The 20,895-nt window shown below is 42.7% G+C and overlaps 1 protein-coding gene across 5 annotated transcripts in view; it reads left to right on the top strand.

Annotated features, from left to right (window-relative positions):
• TNC (tenascin C) overlaps positions 1–20,895 on the top strand; it is a 90,473-nt gene that overhangs the window by 52,938 nt on the left and 16,640 nt on the right. The window contains exons 15-21 of one of the 5 annotated variants that reach the window (XM_076008984.1): positions 1,470–1,742; positions 3,097–3,369; positions 5,761–6,036; positions 9,816–10,088; positions 11,637–11,909; positions 17,199–17,321; positions 18,395–18,538. In XM_076008984.1, coding sequence (XP_075865099.1) covers positions 1,470–1,742; positions 3,097–3,369; positions 5,761–6,036; positions 9,816–10,088; positions 11,637–11,909; positions 17,199–17,321; positions 18,395–18,538 — 1,635 coding nt within the window. The remainder of the gene's footprint in view (positions 1–1,469; positions 1,743–3,096; positions 3,370–5,760; positions 6,037–9,815; positions 10,089–11,636; positions 11,910–17,198; positions 17,322–18,394; positions 18,539–20,895) is intronic. The other 4 variants (XM_012768799.3, XM_012768800.3, XM_012768802.3 and 1 more) reach the window with 4 other exon arrangements.

Raw genomic sequence — 20,895 nt, 5'->3', positions numbered from 1 at the left:
TGATTTACTCCTCACCCTACTTCAGTTCCAAGGCTTCGGTGTTTCCCTGGGAGCCTGCTAAAGTCAGCAGCCTTCCCCAAGAACTGTTTTCCATTACTCGTCTTCATTCTGTGCCTCGATGGGTCTGAAGCTCAGTAGAGACTGTTGCTTTGTTTTACATATAATTATTGCAACTAAATTTTCATGATGTACTTATACCTGGTTGATTCTAGCAAAAGAATAGCTCTTTGTTTTAGCCTCAGCCATTTCAGTAATTCTCACTGAGCTAGATAAACATAAAACAAAGGCAACCACTGCATGGACAGTGATCCTGAAATGCCTAGAAATTGTAGTGGAGGCTGCCCTGAATATGCCCAGGACTATTATCTGATATCCACAAACCAGCCCTTCCCAGGAGACAAAGAAATCACCCACCACTTCTGATCTGTCCTGCAGATCCTGCAGTTTGGGTGTCATTAGTGCTTTTATGGGCATGTGTGTTTTACTTTTTAATGATAACAGCATTCTTGCCCCTGATGAGGTGGACTAGAAGGAGGAAGGGCCATAATCCCATCTGCTCTGTGTCTCAACAAATCTGTTGGGATGGTCTCAGAGCCAGGAGCCTGCTTCCTTGCTAAAGAGACAGTACTAGCTTTTCAAATGCCACTCCTTCCTGCCCTCTGCATGTTTTATTCCTTTTGCTCAGAAAAGCACTGGCAGGACCATCTCCAAGACAAAATGTTATTTCTTGGCTGAAAAGGTTGCTTCAACTGCCTTGTCTTGGCTTAGCTCTGTTGGTTGGCAATGCATTACTAGCCATCATAGCCTACATAGAAGCAGTTAAGAGCGGACAGGCTATTTTGACAGAATATGAGAACAGCTAGCTGGCCCTTGTCTGAAGTATGAAAAAAATACCAAGAATTGCACTGAGAAATTGGTGATTCCTTTTAAGTCACATAGTCAGAAGCCTCAAGTTACTACCTTGGGATAGTAATGGCTTCAGAATTATTTAGCCCTCCTTTGAATAGATGGGAGCTCCCTCAAAGCAAAGAATGTCTACAGGAGGCATCCAAGTAATCTTGGTCTCTGGAGTGCAATTCACAAGACTGGAAGCTGCCAGGACTCATATCTTTTGACCAATGGCCAGCAACCCTGAGGCAGGGCTTTCCAGAGGCATGCACGGCTAATAAGCAGAAGTTCCTGCAGAGATCATTCAGCACGCCTCGGCAACGACCTGAGCATGTGTGGCAACTGCAGAGTAGAGAACTCTAATTGCCGTCTCTTCCTTTTTTTATTTTTCTTTTAACAAAACTGCTTTTTCTCTCTCATTGGCACTGATTGATAACGTTGCTTCATTTCACCATAACCTTGACCCATCAGATCTCTCCACCCAGCAATGGTTCTACTAACAACCTCAATCTTAAAACACAGCGAAACAATTAACTTGAATTTATTTGTTTTTTTTTCTCTCCTACCCCATCCTTTTTCAGCCAAAGAACCTGAAATTGGAAACTTAAGTGTTTCTGACATAACTCCTGAGAGCTTCAATCTCTCCTGGACAGCTGCTGATGGGATCTTCGAGACCTTTACCATTGAAATTATTGATTCCAATAGGTTGCTGGAGACAGTAGAATATAATATCTCTGGTGCTGAACGAACTGCCCACATCTCAGGGCTACCCCCTAGTACTGATTTTATTATCTACCTGTCTGGACTTGCTCCCAGCATCCGGACCAAAACCATCAGTGCCACAGCCACCACAGGTACATGTGCGTTCTCCCGTTTCTAACCCGCTCTTTCCACAGCCTTCTTTGCAGGTGAAGCCACTCCACTCCTCTCCCATCCGTGTACAAGCCACAGGGCAGCACCTCTTCCATGATGCTAGGCTGGAGCTCTATTTAACATAATTCTCTTCCAACAGCAGCTCAAATAATGGATTGCCATAAAGCCACTTCCTGATTTATCACCAACCAGGACGTTTGCAGCATAAAATGTAATTTTGTGCAGATAGCCATACGGAATCTAGAGAATGCTCCTCTTCAGTAACTAAAAAACTATATGTAGCAAGAGCTATTCTTGACTTGAAAAGATAGCAATCTCAGTCAAGGAGGTCTTAAAAATTATATTTTTTGTTATCTTCGTGTCTTTGCCTTCCTAGTGCCTTTGACCTTATAATATCCTTTGATATTTGACCTTTGACCTAAATATCCCAATGATTTCATAACTGTGTTGATGGTATTATTTTTTTTCCAACTTGGAAAGTGAAGAGAAAGAGCAAAGATTACTTATCAAATGAGTGCAGAGATAGCCATGCCATTCAGACCACCCCAGTTCCATTGATTCAGGAGAAAAGACTTCTAGAAGAAAAAAGACCATATCATCTAGCCATTGGAACAGTGAATGGTGGATGGCAAAAATAAAAGTAGAAGCATAATTAAAAAAAAAAAAGAGTAAACTGCTTTCACTTTAAATATGTGGTGTCTGTGGTGTATATAACATGCTAGATGCTCTCTGTCATGCAGAAAAAGAGAATTTCGTGTAACTTTGGAAAGGAGAGCCTTGTGCATTCAAAATAGCCTTCTTAGTACATTTTAAACAATGCCTTCTCTTGACAGGTAAACTAAGACATCACAAACTGGAAAAAAAAAAGGAATATTTGTAGAACAAACACTAAAGAATTTGTCCTTGTAGTTTACAAAAAAAGATAGAGAGAGTCCCATAGTCTGGGGACTATAAGAATAGGGTTGAGATTGGTAGCATCAAAATTGTCTACCATTTAGGTCACCCATGGTTGCGGGAGGGTCTTGTCCTCATTCTACATGAAATGACAAATTATTATCAGGATGGTCCATAGAAAAGGCAGAGAGATAGCTTTATGTAATTCTCATTTGACCAAGATGAAAGTATTGACGTGACAAAACCTAGAGGAGAAAATTAGTCAGCCAAATATATTTGTTTCTTATAGCTCAAATTGGTTTCAACAAAGGACATGTTCCTTTACCTTTTTACTAAAGGTAAAGTCTAAAACTTTATGGATTTAGTCTTATGTGTTTTGATTTTGAATCTGTAACGGTGTTTTAAATTGATACGCTTTCGTATTTTTTCTTCTTCCCTTAGTAGCCGAACCTCTCCTTAGTCACCTCACTGTCTCAAATGTGACCTGGGGCAGTGTGTCCATCTCGTGGATAGCTCAGGAGCCTGCCTTTGATAGCTTTCTTATAGAAGTTAGTAATTCCGATCAACCCCAGGAGACCACGGCGCACTCTGTGCCTGGGGCATCTCGCAGCTCTGTCATCACCAACCTCAAAGCTTCTTCCAATTACACTGCCCACCTTCATGGGCTGATTGGTGGGCAGCGTGCTCAGACTCTGATGGTGCAAGCAACCACAGGTATTTCTCGTTGTCGGTTCTTCACTCTTTATTGAACTTCCTCTGAATAGCATTCCAAAAAAAATCACCCACTACCAACTTTTCATCCTCTTAGTTGCTCCAGATCCTTCTCAAATTTGATAGATCCATCCAAATCAAAGCTTTAAAGTTTTAAAGTAACTCTTACCCCAAATTAAGGAACTTCAGCGTCGACCTCTTTTTCCTAAACATTCACTCACATCTGGAGTTGCTTTATTTGTTTGTATAGAGTTAACGTGACTTGCTTTGGTTGAATTTCTAAACCATCCTTTCATCTGATCTTGAATAATCTTTTCCAATTCCACCCATTATCATCTGCCTGTGGTCTTTCTAATCAAAGCTTGCCTATGTTATATTCAAAGAGGTGCGTGCATGTCATTTCTGGTTGGTTGGTCAGAATGATCTGCATTTTCTTTCTCTCTACCAGGATTTTAAATAGTGGTGCCCTTAGCATGCTGAGAAGAGACCCTAACCCCAAGGACTGCATGAGAGGACCCAGTGGTCTCATCTTGTTCTTGAGTTTTATTTGTTTGGATCCCCTACAAACAGACTGCTCTCTTTTGACATGTACTCTGTCAAGCATGTTTTGCTGCCCACTGATATCTGTCACAAAATGTCAGAATCTTCTCTCCAGCCGTCATCTTGTCCAAATCTTGGTGCATGTGGTAAATATTCAGAGCATTACATTTTTGAAAATGTCTGTCTTTCCTGGAAGCAAACTGCATGTCAAGGAATTGTTTCCAAAGGTTAGAAGTGGTAAGATAAAAATGTCCCTCGCTTGCATGGAAGACTGATCACACCCTAACTACTATTCTTTTTCGGAGTTTTTTCCTGCATCTCACTTTTTAGGTTGGTTGCACCCTCTAAGAAACAGCTAGAAGTAAATCTGACTTCAAGAACCTAAGTCTTATTTTGCATGGTGAATGTGTTTTCTGGTAGCATGAGAAGAATCCCAACATGCATCCTTAATTTGGGAGATTGTTTGTGCAGCAATATTATAGGGAAAGAACCAAGTTCCATTTAGAGGATCTTATCTTTTGTGGGGTTGAGGGAATTTGCCAATGCTGTAGCTGAAAATTATGGCAGCATTTAGCTTTTCAAACTAATTGATGTTGGAAATCCCACGTCAATGCTCTTGGCTATCTTCCACTTCTGAGCCTGATCCTAAAGACTGTATGGCATTGAGTTATGCCATGCAATTGTGAGTTTAAAGTTTATTAAGATGAACCCTTTCTTTCCTCAAAATTTTGGAGCTGAAGCAAAATACGTCCTTGGAAGAAATATAGTGTGCCTTTTGTCAACCCTAAGTCCTGATCTAATATCTCAACCCTTCAGGACTGTTGCCCCTCTCTAAAATACAGTCTGTGTTGAATTCATTTTAATATTAGTTTTATTTGGCTAATGGGCATTTAGGAGGCCAGCCCCATGTACATCTCAGTTGAAACTAACCATTAGAGACCCCTTACATTAAATGAGTTGCTCTCATCCCTGATTGTCTAGAGTTTAAGAGACAAGAGATATTTAATCTCAGTGAAACCATCCATCTTTCCAAATTGTCCAGTAAGTAAATTTCCTAATCAGAAAATGCAATGCCTAACTTCAAGTTTAACTTTAGCATCCACTAGGAAATGTTTTAATGGAAGCCATCTTCACCTTTATAGTATTTTATGGTGAAAGAAAGATTTTCCTATGGCATATACATTTGGGTTTCTAAATAACATGGAGAATTTCTCTTGTGTGGATGTTAGCCTTTAATTTGTGCACTCCAAAAAGATCAAAAGAAGCCTTAACAAGAAAACTCTAAAGTAGCATTTTCTAAAGCAAGCTTTGTGGAACACCAGCTCCTTGAGATGTTCAAAGAATATTCCTAGAATATTATCCATTGATCAATAAGTTTATGAAATGATGGGCTAAACATAATTAAATAGTTTATTTACAGAACCAGCCTGTCAGAGCCTTTAAAATGCTTGTGAATCTCTAAGGTGAGATATAATACTCAAGTTTGCCATGGGTACTTCATCATAAAGCTATCCTTTCTTGAAACATCTTAGAAGACTTGTACCCCATTACAAACCTTAGAAAATGCAACCTTAATATCCTTCACATTAATCCCATCTACTGCTTTAATGGCTTGTTCACTTTTCTTCTTACACAACTAGCAAAGGGTCATGTCTATACTTTAAAGAACATAAATCCATACCTGCAATATAGTCTCTGTCATCATAATCCATGCGGGAATAGACACAGCCTAAAATACTACCTTTTCTGCAAGTATTTGGAGATATTGATGCTATGGCTACATTCTGGAGAAGCCCACTGTTTCCTCTAACAATGTCTCTCTCTTTCTCTCTGCCCGTGTTCCTTCCCCTTCAGAGCCAGAGCCACAGTTGGGCACGCTAATCCTTAGCAATATTACTCCCGACAGCTTCAACGTGTCGTGGACCACTGGAGCTGGGCTTTTTGCAAAGATTGTTATCAATGTGAGCGATGCTCACTCGCTGCATGAATCCCAGCAACTCACAGTCCCAGGAGATGCACAGCAAGCTCACATCACGGGCTTGGTGGAGAACACTGGCTATGACGTTAGTGTGGCAGGGACCACCTGGGCTGGGGACCCCACCAGGCCCCTCACTGCCTTTGTCGTTACAGGTACTCGATCAGAGGTTCTCACTTGTCTGCTTAGAATTCTAACACAAGGAAAGGGGGGACATAGTCTAAAGGAAAATTCAACCCAAAATACAGTCTTCATTCCAAATGTAAACATCTTTATTTTATTTTTAATTGACAAATCATAATTGCATACATTTATGGGGTACAATGTGTGATGTGTTGATATATGTATGTATATATCATATAATGATTACATCAAGCTAATTAACATATCAATAACCTCACCTACATATCATTTTTTTGTGGTGAGAACATTTAAAATCTACTCCTTTAGCAATTTGGAAATATACAATACATTTTTATTAACTGTGGTCACCATGCTGTGCAAAAGATCACTAAAGCTTATTCCTTCTGTCTAACTGAACTTCATATTCTCTGACCAACATCTCCCCTTTCCCCATCCCCCCAACTCCAGTCCCTGGTAACCATTATTCTACTCTCTACTTCTATGAGTTCAACTTTTTTGGGTTTTTTTGCTTTTTGTTCTGAGACGGAGTCTCGCTCTGTCACCCAAGCTAGAATGCCGTGGCGTCAGCCTAGCTCACAGCAACCTCAAACTCCTGGGCTCAAGCGATCCTCCTGCCTCAGCTTCTTGAATAGCTGGGATAGATGGTATTCCATTATATATAAAAACCACATTTTCTTTATCCATTCATCCATTGATAGACACTTAGGTTACAATATAGCATTACTCACAATAGCCAAGATAACTTGTGTAAACTTCTAAGTAAAGAGAAGGCAGATACTATATTGCAAAGGAGAGGTCTTTCACAGCCACTCTGAGGAGGGGGAGACAATGTTTTCAGCTATTGTAGAAAGCTTTTAGCAATTTTGTGACCAGTTTTATAGGCTGTCTTAGCCACAGGTTAGAAGTTCTGGCTACAAAGTGAATTCTAAGTTAGTAAAGACCTAGGAAAAGAATTCTGACCACAAATCATACTAGGCAAGGCAGTTCATAAACTACCTACCCCAGAAGTATAATATTTTTCTTTAAAGAATAATTCTTAAAATTGACAACAGATTGACAATAACTCAATCTAGGACAGCAGGTAGATTCCATTTTTAATTAAACCTCACCCATTCATTAAACTTCCACTTCTAACTTCTCTTTGAATTATATAAAGAAACGATTTTCTATTTCCTTTCCTGATAGCATCCTGTCAATAACAAAGGTTGAAAATGATGTCAATGTATTAAGTTTCTAGCCCCAGAAGCCTCAGAAAACACTTAGAAGTCTCTTCCCTTCCATTATTGATAATGTTTCAGAAGATGGAATTTGCCATCTGATTTTCACATTAAACCAGGTCTCTCCCAGGGTTTAAGTTGCTGTAAAAATGTTAATAAGTACAATTAAATATTTAATCAGAGACAGCATGGTGTCCTGGAAGGGTGAGGATTTTGAGTTCAAGCCCCTGTGGTTTCTAAACTTCTACCACGGCTTTTTAGCTACATCACCTTGGCAAGTTCGTAACTTGTTTGACCCTAGTTTCTTTATATATAGGAAAAGGATGCCCGTGGTACCTCTGGCAGCTTTGTCTCAGGGACCAAGTAGATATGGTGAGATTTAACTGCCTGGCATATAGTGGGTGTTCTTTCTACTATCTCCCACCAGTGTTAGCAAAGTGGTGTTCTTAAAAATAACCAGCCAGCCCAGATAGAAACACTAGACCTGTGCAGTCATGACTTCCCTCTTATCTTTAAAAGAACATTGGATGTGTTTTAATGTAAGACTGAAAAATGGTTACTTTTTCTATCCAGTATCCAATGTGAGTTAAATCATTCGGATCAGTCTTCAGACACAGAAGACCATGATTTCTCCAGGCAGGGCGGCAGGGAGGAGCAGGTGTGCGGTGAGACTCTCACTGCCCAGGAGGAGGGGATGGTCACAGATCCCATCCGGCCCTGGCTTGCAGGTTCCTGCAGGACCTCCCACAGCACAGAGAGAAGAAAGCAAAGCCGAGAGAGCTGGGCTTGAGAATCCTAGATCCAGTTACAGCATTGTCTCAACTAATCCATGATGTGAAAAAACTCTGTATTTTAAAAGAAGCATATTAAAAAAGAAAGAGCAGGACAGGAGGGACTCTCAAATAACAAGCCCTTGATTGACTAATTAGCCTGAACACCCTCACTTTCATTGGAATTCATTGCTTTGATGGCAGGAGGTGCAAAGAAGCCAGCTATCAAAGAGGGACGCCACTTATCTAAACAAAACCCAGCAACAGAATTTGAGAACCCTTGTCTCTTGAGCAGACCAAGAAGACTGTTTGCACAGTAGAAGTGATTTCATCTTTGCCTTTGATAGAGTTATGATTCTTTGGAGATCTTTACATGGAAAAAAATGCCTCAAAATAAACACCAAGTGTTTCAAAATAAGTACAGGAAGTCCAAGCTGCAGCAAGATTTGAGCCTCTGCTTAGGGGATGAGGGCATTCATTCACTTATTCATTCAGTCACCAAACACTTCTTTTTAAAACATTTTTCTTTACATCTCATGCATTAGACCCTGGGCGTTAGTGCAAGGTTATTTATCTCTTTGAAAGTTTCCATTTAGCTGCAATGGAAAAGCAGGCTCTAAACTAGATGCAGCTAGTTTGGAAATCCCATCCCCTTTCTCCTTCTGATAAAAAAAAAACATATATTCATCGTTACTGAAGGTTTTTTAACTGGAGAGGAGATGCTGGACCTGCCCCACTAATCGTGTTTATGCCTCAGAACCTGCCAGCACTGATGTGGGTTACTAATTTGACATTGGCTTTGGGCATGGAAAGAACATAGAACTTGGAGTCAGAAGACCTAGTTGGATCCCAGCTTATCCACCTAGCAGGTGTGTGATCTTGGATAAGTCACTGGCTTCTCTGTTTCCTTAGATGCCATGGGAGCCAGGGGGAGGTAGGATTAAATAAGATGCTAATGTAAAGCACGGTCAAGTGGGAAGTATTGACAGAAAATTAGCTGGTACAAGCTCCCTCCTTCTGGGAATCCCAGTGTGTGAATAAGTCCCGTGGTACCCAAGAAATCAGAGTGCCTGGGACACGGATGTTTGGTGAATGAATGAACAAAAGATGATGATGGAAGTTACAAAAGATCCAGAGATGTCCTTGTTTTCTAACTTTATCCAGGAAAATAAACAGCAAATAATTTAGCAAATCTTAGAATTCTGTACTGTGCCATAACCATAAATTGTGAATTTTGACACATGAAAAAAATCTTACCTCTTCCTTTCATCTCAGTTCGTGAGGATGTGTCACTAATTGGCCTAATAATCAACTTGCTTCAAAATGTAAACTAGAAGTAGGATAGAAACACATTAAATATATCAAAAAGGTAGTATACTTGCCAAAAAAAAAAAGATGATTTGCTACAAGACCAGAATGCAGTGGGAAGTAGAGGAAGGGGTGTACTCCCAACATAAGATATTCTATTTGGATAGAGAAACATATGGCCTTCAAGTAAAATTAAGCCCAAAACCTTGCTCTATCACATTCTAGCTCATGAAGTTAGCCAACTCAGTCAACCTCTTTGAAACTCAGTGTTTTCACCTGTAAAATGGGAAAATACCTACCTCATAGGCATATTAAGAGAATTGCATGTAATAACACTATTTGACACCCAATAAGCTCTTCCTAAATTTTTCATTTTCTGAGCACGTAACACATGGCGTGGTTGACTGTGTATCTATCGGTGATCTTGGAAACTTGTGCCGTCCTCCACAGTCAGTGCTGCTAACCTGAGATGTTTTCACTCCTCCCTTCTTTCAGAGGCTCTGCCCCTCCTGGAAAACCTAACCATTTCCGACATTAATCCCTACGGGTTCACAGTTTCCTGGATGGCATCGGAGAATGCCTTTGACAGCTTTCTAGTAACCGTGGTGGATTCTGGGAAGCTGCTGGACCCCCAGGAATTCACACTTTCAGGAACCCAGAGGAAGCTGGAGCTCAGAGGCCTCATAACCGGCATTGGCTATGAGGTTATGGTCTCTGGCTTCACCCAAGGGCACCAAACCAAGCCCTTGAGGGCTGAGATTGTTACAGGTATTTCAACTCAAGTGAGCCATTCTCTCTTCTTGCTGGTTCCCTTCCATGTCATCTGTCTACCGGATCACCATGATGTTAACATCCGTGTTCACATTCGTAGATGTGCCCTGTTCTTTCATGTCCTCCCCACACTCTCCTTTGTCTTACATATCTAATGAACACTCCCTACTCCCACCCCAGAAATGAGAAGGTCAAAATGTTTCTACTTCGTGTCCCAAAGCCTTTGGGCCATGTCTTGTCCATCGCTCTTGTGCGTTTCCTCCATGTCATCTTCCCTTGTGTTCATCCTGGCTGGTCCCCAGCTACATTTCAGCCTTCTCAAAAGAAATATACCAATAAGTATATTTGGAAAACATATTTAAAACCTTTGCTATCTTGAAGTCTCAACCGTGATCTTAACAAACTTACCCAGTGGACTTGTCATTGAAAAACCAAAAGTGACCTTCTTCCTTTGGTAATCACTAATATCAGAAATATTGTTTGACATAGACTAAATCCATAATTTTCTCAAGACTAATAATTCCTACCGAAATATAACCTTAACAACTTTAACAGTCAAGAATCTGTGTTTCCCAAAGTCTTTTTACAGATTGCTAGCTCCATAGAATAGTCAAAGGTCCTATTTGGTGAGGAAATTCTGTGTTCAAATAAGTTTGGAAACATCCAGTCAAAATTAAACAGGATCCTGAACCACAAGGCTTTTCAGAACATCCTACTGTGCTTTGTGTATCTCCAAGAGGTACTTATCCAGGCAGTATTTCCCAAACTTATTTGACAATGGGTACCTTTTAAGGAAGAGGACCAAACAGGAGTAGTATGCTTTAAGCACACTTTGGGAAACTCAGCTCTAAATTTACCTTAATATTGAGTTTTGTCTAGTGAAGGCAATCAAAGATAAAACCCCAGGTCCTAAGTATGTAGCTTGAGAAGTTCCAAGCCTCAGTTCTACCTACCGTCTGAACATATTTAATGGTTAAAATAGAAGAAAAGAAAGTCGAGCAAGAAAGAAATTGAGGATTAGGAGCCTTGTTTAATAAGCAAAAGACTTTATAACATTTTAAAGCCACTTTCTCAGGCTCCAGGGAAACAAGCAGCAGTATCATCATGGCTGCACTACAGATCGTTAATGCCGGTTTATTTGTCTTTTCAAAAAGAAAAGGAAAAGGTCGCACAGAGGATGGGCACTCAGCCACTAGAAGACAGAGAGCAAGTGTAAACAAGTTACTGGCTTTGAACTTATTTTATAATTCATGGGCGGGGCCAATGCTGAGTCCAGATGTGGATTTATAGAATTGCTTTTAGACAAAACTCACATATGCAAGCATCTGCTTGGCTCGTATGAATGTGTCAACTCCACCTTTCCCTTCTCCTAGTCCTGCTAGACTTGTTAACGTTGAACGGTTTCATTTTCGGTAACTCAGGACATTTCTCTCTCTGAAAGCCGGGGCATCACTGCATACTGATACCCCCACTGGAGAGAAGACTGCATGGACTCGTAAATGACATTCTCTTCCCTCCCTCTTCCACCGTTTTCTCCCTTTCTAGAAGCCGAACCGGAAGTTGACAACCTTCTGGTTTCAGATGCCACCCCAGACGGTTTCCGTCTGTCCTGGACAGCTGATGAAGGGGTCTTCGACAGTTTTGTTCTCAGAATCAGAGATACCAAAAAGCAGTCTGAGCCACTGGAAATAACCCTCCTTGCCCCCGAACGTACCAGGGACATAACAGGTCTCAGAGAGGCCACTGAATACGAAATTGAACTCTATGGAATAAGCAATGGAAGGCGATCCCAGCCAGTCAGTGCTAGAGCAACAACAGGTACCGTAAATAAACAGGAGGGAACAGAGAAAAGTCATGACTTACGGGTGCTCTTCTCACAGGGCTGGGTAATTACAAGAGCTTTGGATTCAGGCAAGTTTGCATTCAGATCCTAGCTCTTTCGATGATAGACTGTGTTACCTTGATAATTTGGCTAAGTCCTTATGCAGAAAGAGTATGATGCCATTTACTTAATAGGATCATGAGGATTAAATGAGATAATTTGTGTAAAGCCCATTAGCAGAGCGTCTGGCCCATAGCAAGGCTCCGCAAATGACAACTCTTCACTTCGTCATTATGTATCATCATCATTACAATTGTCACGTTTTTGGTTTTTTTGATGCCAACGACTCCTCCTTCTTCCTGTTATCTCATCCTATTTTATCCAGAGGTACACCTCCTTGTTCTTTGGTCAAGCATTCGAGTTACACTAGGCGGGGGGGGGGGGGGGGGGCGGGGGGTAATGCAGAAGTGGCATTTCTACCTATAGAGAATAATATTTGTAAAATGTTACATGTGAATAATCAGCCCGGAGACCAGCAAGGGAAAGGGAGGGATCTGGCAAGGTGAACAAGCTACTACTCTTCATGATTCTCACTCACTTCACCCCAGATGCACAACAACTCTAAAAGGCACCTAGAAGGAGAAAGGAAAACACTTTTCCATACGAGCTGTTCCAAAGAGGGAAAACAAAATGTTTAATACCAGGACTCTATAATAATAATAATACTAGGACTCACATGACTCTTTAAAGTAAAAAGGAAAGACCTACAAATCGGGTCCTTCTTGACACTGGGCAGGGGCAGAGGCACAGCATGCGCTGGAGACCGCTGCTTCACAGGGGAACCCGAGGAAAGAATCACATCACAGGGAGACAGAAAACGGGCCTGCGAAATGATGCGACTCAGCCTCCTCTGTTTGTGCATAAAGAATCCGAGGCCCAGACAGGTGAAGTGATGAGCCTAAGGTTACACAGATAGATTTGGAGTAAACCCCCAATGACCAATTTATTCCAGTACTGTTAAATGTGAGCAGACAGATGACAGGTAACCAATAAATATAAGACTTGCAGTCTCTGATGGGCGTAGGGCATCACTGCAGCCAAAACTCTCTGCTCTTTGTCTGAAGATAGGTATTTTATTATGTCAAGCTGCAGGACTTAATAAGCTCCAAGAAACCTTCCGCAGAAAGCATAATCAATATTTGTAGACGTGGGGAAAATGCTGGGATCCAGGCAGCAAGTAAGTGGGAAGAAAAACCCTGTTCCTCATTAACATGGACACTCCATCCTGGGACGCCGGTCTGAGCCGCCTCCTCCCTGTGGCTGCCCATAAAACGACTCCAGATCGGAGGCAGGGCCCGATTTTGACCTTGGTTTATAAACATTGCTCTTCAAAGTTTACTTCTGATCATTGATTTTGTTTTGCTGATATTTTTTTTTAGAAGCCCTGTGGTTCCAAAGCAAAAAAAAAAGAGAATGAATAATCATGAGCTGCATTTTTTTTTTAAGAACAAAAGAAAAGGCAAACCCTACTCTTTTTGGAAAGCCCTCTCTTTGATTTCCTTCTCTGGGGCCTTGTATTTCACAGCCAAAGAGCAAAGAGAGAGAGAAAGAGAACACATGTGTGCCTGCACGCCTGTGCTCTGGGACTAGGAGAAGACAGAAAGGCGGTGAGAGGCAGTGTAGCCTAGTGGTTAATACATTGATCTTAATCCTGATCCTTGGAGGCTAATCATGGCTCTGCCTCTCACCAGCTGCGGGACCTTGGGCAAGTCCCCTGTCCTCTCTGAGTCTCAACTCTTTCATCTGTAAATTAGAATTTAACTCTAAGGTCAGCCATGAGGCTTAAATAAGGTCATGAATGTAGAGTATGTAGCAGAATTTCCTTCCCCATAGTAACAATATTTAGCTATTATTGTATTTGGTGATTTAATGCAAATTTTATTTTTAATGAGCTACTTAGTTCAAAATTCAAAAATTGAAAAAGATATACAGCTATATAGCGAAGTCGCTATTCTACTGTATCCCCGCCACCCAGCTGATCTATCTGGAGGTGACCAATATTACCACTTTCTTGTATGTCCTTTCAGAAATACACACATAGGTAAAATCAGGCATAAATTTATATTTTTCCTTGCCCTTTTTGGGAGAAGCACAAATTTTAACATATTACCCACTTTTCCATGCTTTGTTTTGCTTGTGTGTGTTTTTCTTATTTATTAAGATAAGAAAAGATACATTATTTAGGTAGCCAGTTCCATACTGATGGACACTTAGGTTATTACTTCTATTGTTCCTTCTATCTGCTAATCCCTGCATTAGCAATGGCTTCTCTGCAGTTTGAGCTACTTTCTTACAGTACTCTTGGTCTCCCTTAGAAAGGCCAGGAGTTGGCAGGAGCTTCTTTGGCCTCCAGGAAGTTAAATGCCAACATGCCCCTGTGTCCCATCTTGAGGGTCCCCTGAATGGGCAGACAATAGGGAAGAAATCCCAGCAGCTGAGATGACTTTGTCATTTTCTTCTGGAGGATCCTATGGCTCACCTTGGGATCTCAAAGTGAGGACTCAGAAATGTTTCTTTACCCTGTCCCCATCCTCACCCCCATACCTGCACCCCTGGTACTCCCTTCCACCCCCAGCGCCAATAGGGTAGTCAATACCCCTCTCCTAACTCCCAGAATGTGGCCCCGCTCCCACCCTGCTCCACCTTTCCCAGAAAGTTCCAGTTCAGATGAACTTGGAAGTCACACACCACAGAGTTGCAATGACCTTGTACCTGGAGGCCTGTAGGAGTCAGAGGGTCTATAGAAACTCTTGCTTGGCAATCCGCCCTTCCATTTGATGCGGGCTTTTTGTGCTGGGCACCTCTGACTCTGACTTACACCCTGCTCCCAGGAATAGAGTATGTACTTCGTGCCACATGTAGCAGCGCAACTGACACACTTTACCTCCCTCAATCCCGATGATTTAGCACACCAAGTGAGCGCTACATTCAGCCCCATTTCACAGATATGGAAACTGAGACCCAGGGGGCTAAGATGTTTGTAGCTAGTAAAGCCAGTGTAGAATCCAATCCCAGGTTAATCAAACTCCAGAATCCTCGCTCTTATACCACGCTGCCCACAGCAGCTGTCCTCTTAACTTAGCGTAGGACCTGACACATACTAAGTGTTCAATAAAAATATGTTTAAGGAGAATTCCATTTTTAAAAACCATTATCAATGGACACATAATGAAAGGCATTCGCTCCACGTTTTGGGAGGCAACTTTTTATGCAGAGAACAGATAGAAGCCCCTTCTTCAAACTCCTTGAGAGTTTTTAGCAATTCCAGATGTTTCCCTAATGGAGTTGTTGTTTTTGAAAACCAACAGAGTGCTTTTGGAAAGAGAGACAAGAGGCATTGCCTTGCGTGGGTTTCCCCAACTTTTCAATAGGTGTGATTCAGCTATGTGCTGTAGGACTGGAAACTTAGAAGCTCTATTCATGGCAGAAGGAGACATGCTATTGTAGAATAGCAAATAGCTTTCCACACCTAGGAAGGTCTGTCATCCAAAAACAGCACATCCATTGACCCTGGAATGGCACCGCCAAGTGCCACTCCTTTGGGTGATGCATGGCTGTCTTGCTGCTGCCACTTTCCAAGCACACCCCCCGGGAGCACATGATGGAGGAGGCTCCTAATTCCTATGGTGTGCAAGACAGAGCCGATATTGCCATTTTGCAGATGAGAAAACAGGGATCCAGAGAGGAAGACCGGCCATAAGGTGCACCTTCTAAAGTGCACCAGACATACACCAATGAGACGCTCCATCAGAGCAAAAGCCAGAGTGGACCAGGCTGGCAAAGGGATAAATGCCCAGTGCCTGAGTTTATACCCCCCACTGGGGTTTTTCTCAGCTGGTTTCATTTAGGTCTTTCCTAGGGGATACTTTAAAATGCAGGGTGGCCCATGGAAGAAAGAATCACATGGGAAAGAAAATAAAGAAAGGGTAATCATATTTGCTGAATTCTTACTGCATGCCAGATGCTGTGCTGGGGGTTTGACATTTGTTATCTCTGCTAATCTTCAAAACATTCCTGTGGGTGGGTACCACTTTTCCCACTGGACAGATGGGGCAACTGAGGCTCACAGAAGTAAAGGGACCTGCCCCAGGTCACCCAGCCTCTCAGTGGTATTTGGACAATTGAGGTCTTCCAGGCTCCAGAGACCCTGTGGTTTCCCAAACTTCCCACGGACAGGGTAAAAACTCAGGCAGCCACAGAGTCTGGGGGTGGCCACCAGGTCCCTGAAGAATGCTGTAGGAGGATACATCTTGGATGAGATGAAAAAACAGAAATGGGAAGGAAAAAAAAACCCTCACCAAAGTTCTGTGGGTTTCAGAACTTAATGATCAATGTGGGTTGGAGAGGGGAAAAGATGAGGAATTGAGCTCCCTAGAGCCTGAAAATTGTTTCCTGAATTCCCTGGTTAAGAGTGGTCAACTGAATAGGGCAAAAATATAAGCCAAAAAATACACAGAGAAAAGCCAAAGGAAACTGGGCTCTGCAGGGGTGGGGAGGAGGAGGTATTCAGGAAGCAGTAATTTCCCCTAGGCACGGCTTCCTGCAGGTAGCCCCAGCGTCCTTGGGTGTTTGCTTTGGTGATGGCCTAAGGTTGCTCCCCTAACTTTGGACCTCCTTCCAGTTCCAAGAGTGGGTTTGTCTAGGTCAGTTTTTATGTGAACATTATTTCCAGGATCCCAGGCTGTGCTTAGCTCTGCTGTCTAGTTCTGGGGCCCAGAAAGGAAACATCACAAGAATGTTCCTTGGAGAATGGAGCCTCAGTTTGATCGTCTGTAAAATGGCTGCAACCACATCTTCTTGGGTGTTTCTTAAGTCTATATAAATTAAGCCTTGTAAATTTCAAAGAACTATACAGTTGTCAAGTCTTGGTGTTATTGAATGAAAGGAATTAGAAAACAAAGATTTGAAAAAATGCTAAAAGTCAAAATAGAAGGAAGGTATGTATTCCAGTCTGTGAAATCATTCTCCTTCAATTCCTTAAAGTCAGCTGTGGTGCTAATAGTCTCCTTAAATGAAACTAAATGACCGGGCTCTGTACCTACAATGAAAGAACAATTGTTTCTGTCAAGTCACAACTTGACTACAGGTCACCACATTCTCCATGCTAGAGACTTGGCTCGGACACAAACCCGAGGCACTGAGTTTTCTTAGGTAAGGCGTTCAGAAAGAACCAGAACAAGATAGTTAACTGTCTCTGGGTTTCTCTTGTGTTTTATCCTTGACAGCCATGGGCTCTCCAAAGGAAATCATGTTCTCAGACATCACTGAAAACTCAGCTACTGTCAGCTGGATGGCACCCACTGCCCAGGTGGAGAGCTTCCGGGTTACCTACGTGCCCATCACAGGAGGTAGGAGACTCAGGGAGGGGAGGGAGAGGAGGAGTGTGGAAGGTTTGGATGGAATCATGAAAGAGACCCTGATAAATCCCAGCCCCCCAACCATCACAGCCGAAGAAAACTGCCTCCTTATTATTTAGACCACTGGAAGTGACCCCATTTGTAAAGCACTCTGAGATCCTTAGGAGAAACTATCTTGTGAAGGGTCACTTTAACAAGATCCTTTTCAGCCTTGAAATTCTAAAATTCTATGAGAAATAAATCTCCAATGTTGTTTGCTCACGATGACAAAGGACCCTAAATACATCGGCCTTTTTTCCTCTGAGCACACCCATGGGAAAAGCCAGTCTTGGATATATGTGAGGTTTTACCTTTCGGTGCCCAGATCTGTCTGTCTCAGGATGGAATGGGGAGCTGTGACTTAGAAGATTTGTCAAAGACATTCTGGCAGGTAGTATGCTATCTGTCACTGCAAGTGTGTGAAGAGTGGATGGTTGATGGCCTCGTCACAGGATGCCATAGCATCTCTATGGGGCGTTTGATCAGCTGATGTGCAAGCCCTTCACCAGCCTCCAAATTCTAGGAAATATAAATTCTAGACTTTTTAATAAAGAGAACCGCACATACTTTACTATGATCATTTTTTTTTTCTTAAGTAGGTTTTATGCTAGTAAGGGAGTCTACATAACAGCCAAGACAATAGGTTAAATAGATCAGATATATATGACGTAGCGAACTTCCCATATTCTTGGCAGGGGGGCAGGGTGGGGGGAAGAAGGAAATAAAATTTGCATCACATGCCAGCTCTTTACTGAGCGGAAACTTGCCATTTTTAGTATGTTGTGACTTCATGTTTTTTCCTCTCCTGGCTTCATTTCTGGCATCTGCACCAATGGTAAAAGCATTATATAAAAAGGAAGGCCTCTTGCCTCATGCCAGAGGGTAGGAGCAGATGAGAAGTCAAGAAAATGGCATTGGGTAAAGACACGGTTTCATTTCCAAATCAGATGCACCGGATCTTGGCGAGTGGTGAGTGAGCTTCAGGGAGGGTCACTGTTCCCCATCTTGCTTGTACTCCGATCCAGGTACACCGTTGGCGGTAACTGTGGATGGAAGCGAGACCCAGACCAGGCTGGTGAAGCTCGTACCTGGGGTGGAATACCTCGTCAACGTCATTGCCATGAAGGGCTTCGAGGAAAGCGAGCCTGCCTTAGGGTTGCTCACCACAGGTGTGTTAGTTAGCTCTCGGAGTCTGGTTTTCAGATGTCGCCTGTGCCCTGCTACGGTATTTCTCACCTTCAGCCTTACGGCCCATGACTCAGCAGCTGGGTAAACAAGAAGGTTTTATTTATAAAATCCCCGTGGAAAGTGGCCTGGATTTAGGGTGCCAAAGGCCTCATTTCTGGCTCGTCCCCGGCCTCGTGAACCTTAGGTGCATCCTTTAACCTCTTTGGGCCTTCGTTTCTTGGACTGTTGTGGAAGAGAGAGTCCAAGTTTTAGACTCATGCTGGCCTGGATCAAAACCCAGCTGCACGAGCTGTCAGTTCATTTCTCAGGGGTCCAGTTCCCTTCCCTGTCACTTTATAGAGCACAGTGGGTGCAGCGCTGCTCCCCCCGAAGGGTGAAGTAAGGGTCACATGAAACTATATCTGTAAAACATCGGTAAATGTAAATGACTGTACACGCTAGTCCACCAGCTCCTCTGCCCGGAACCACGGGGAGGGCCCCCAAAGCAGGTGCTTCACGTGGACATGTAGTGGTGATGGCGACAAAGTAGCTATTCTCTATTTTGTGGCTACTAAACCCTTTACATTTAATTCCCACAGCTATTATCATCCCCATTTTACAGAGGAGACAGCTGAGGCACAGGGAAATGAAATACCCGCATAATTGGTAAATGCTGGGGTCACATTTGAACATAGGTCAGTCTGACTCCAAACCCTGTATTCTTCTAAAGTAATGGGCTATTTTCCTACTCTAACCTGATTTGTACAGTACACTGTAAAGAGGAAGAAATAATGAATCACATTGAAGGAGAATGAAGTGGAAAATTTCTCTTCAGACAGCCATGTCTCTAAACAATCTATCCTTTGATACATGAGCAATCATCCAGTCCAATTCATTAAGGGATACAAAGAACGGGCCTCACAGGACATTTTTAAAATATCCTCATAGCCTGAAAGAGTTGACAATATGCAATTAAAACATCCCATCCGGGCCGGGCGCTGTGGCTCACGCCTGTAATCCTAGCTCTTGGGAGGCCGAGGCGGGCGGATTGCTCAAGGTCAGGAGTTCAAAACCAGCCTGAGCAAGAGCGAGACCCCGTCTCTACTATAAATAGAAAGAAATCAATTGGCCAACTGTTATATATATAAAAAATTAGCCGGGCATGGTGGCACATGCCTGTAGTCCCAGCTACCAGGGAGGCTGAGGCAGAAGGATCGCTCGAGCCCAGGAGTTTGAGGTTGCTGTGAGCTAGGCTGACGCCACGGCACTCACTCTAGCCTGGGCAACAAAGCGAGACTCTGTCTCAAAAAAAAAAAAAAAAAACATCCCATCCGATCCCAGAGTCCTGTCCACCCTGCCTCACAAGCCCTATTTCCCCAAAGAAATCTTTCATCGATGGATTCTCCATGGCAACAGATTGCAAAACCTGGATGCCGTTCCTCCCAGGGCCCGTTGTTTTTATAATTAAAGGACATTCTGAACATGCACAATGAACAGGAAGGAGCTCGGAGTGGACCATGTGGGCTCCCAAAATTACTGTGCCACACCTTGACTCTGGGGCCAGCTATCTCGTCTCAAGACTCACATGTCACATCTGAGAAATGAGCTGCAGGGAGCTGCTTTCCATCTTCCCAGGGCTGGCCTGGGTTTGGTTGAGCAGTACATGCAAAAGCAAAGGGGAAAGTAGTCACGTTCAGACTAGCTTCTAAGAAAGGGTGTTGGGTAGTGGAGGCAGTCAGTTAAAACAAGCCAGAGAGAAATACTCTTTGAATATCAATCCTTTTGCAGGACATTTGAAAATCATTCCTAAGACTCCAAATAACTTTAATAGACATATTAATGACAACAGCAATTATTGAGAGCTTCTTCTAGCAGATTGTACATACATTGTTCAGTTAATCTTTTATAGCAGCCGCCCTTTGACCATGAAAGAAAGTGAGATTTGGAGAAGGGAAATGACTTTCCCCAGGGCACGGGGGCACCAGGCAGAGAAGCCCCAGTAGAACCAGGGACCACTGGCCTGCAGAGCCTGGCTCCATACTATCTGGAAGCCACCTAAGCATCACTATCACTGAAAGCTCACAAAAGCCTCCGTCAGTCTTAACTACGTATGTCTCCTCTGTTCCTGTAGGTTCTTTCCCTGGGAAAAGTGATATGAACTATAATGACAATCCTTACCATGTGGTCAGCCCCTTTCGATTTATATAGCTCTTTCTACCCATAATATTATGTGAAAATCAAAATAACACCAAGGGTAAAGCTAGCCAGAATTATTGTCCCCATTTTACGGGTAAGGAAAGACAGGCCCAAAGTAACCCAGCCAGCAAGACAAGGAGTCGTGACTCAAAGCCAGGTGGTC

The sequence above is a fragment of the Microcebus murinus genome, chromosome 12, assembly GCF_040939455.1.
Source record: "Microcebus murinus isolate Inina chromosome 12, M.murinus_Inina_mat1.0, whole genome shotgun sequence".
Taxonomy (NCBI): domain Eukaryota; kingdom Metazoa; phylum Chordata; class Mammalia; order Primates; family Cheirogaleidae; genus Microcebus; species Microcebus murinus.
This window is presented reverse-complemented; position numbering and strand designations above follow the sequence as displayed.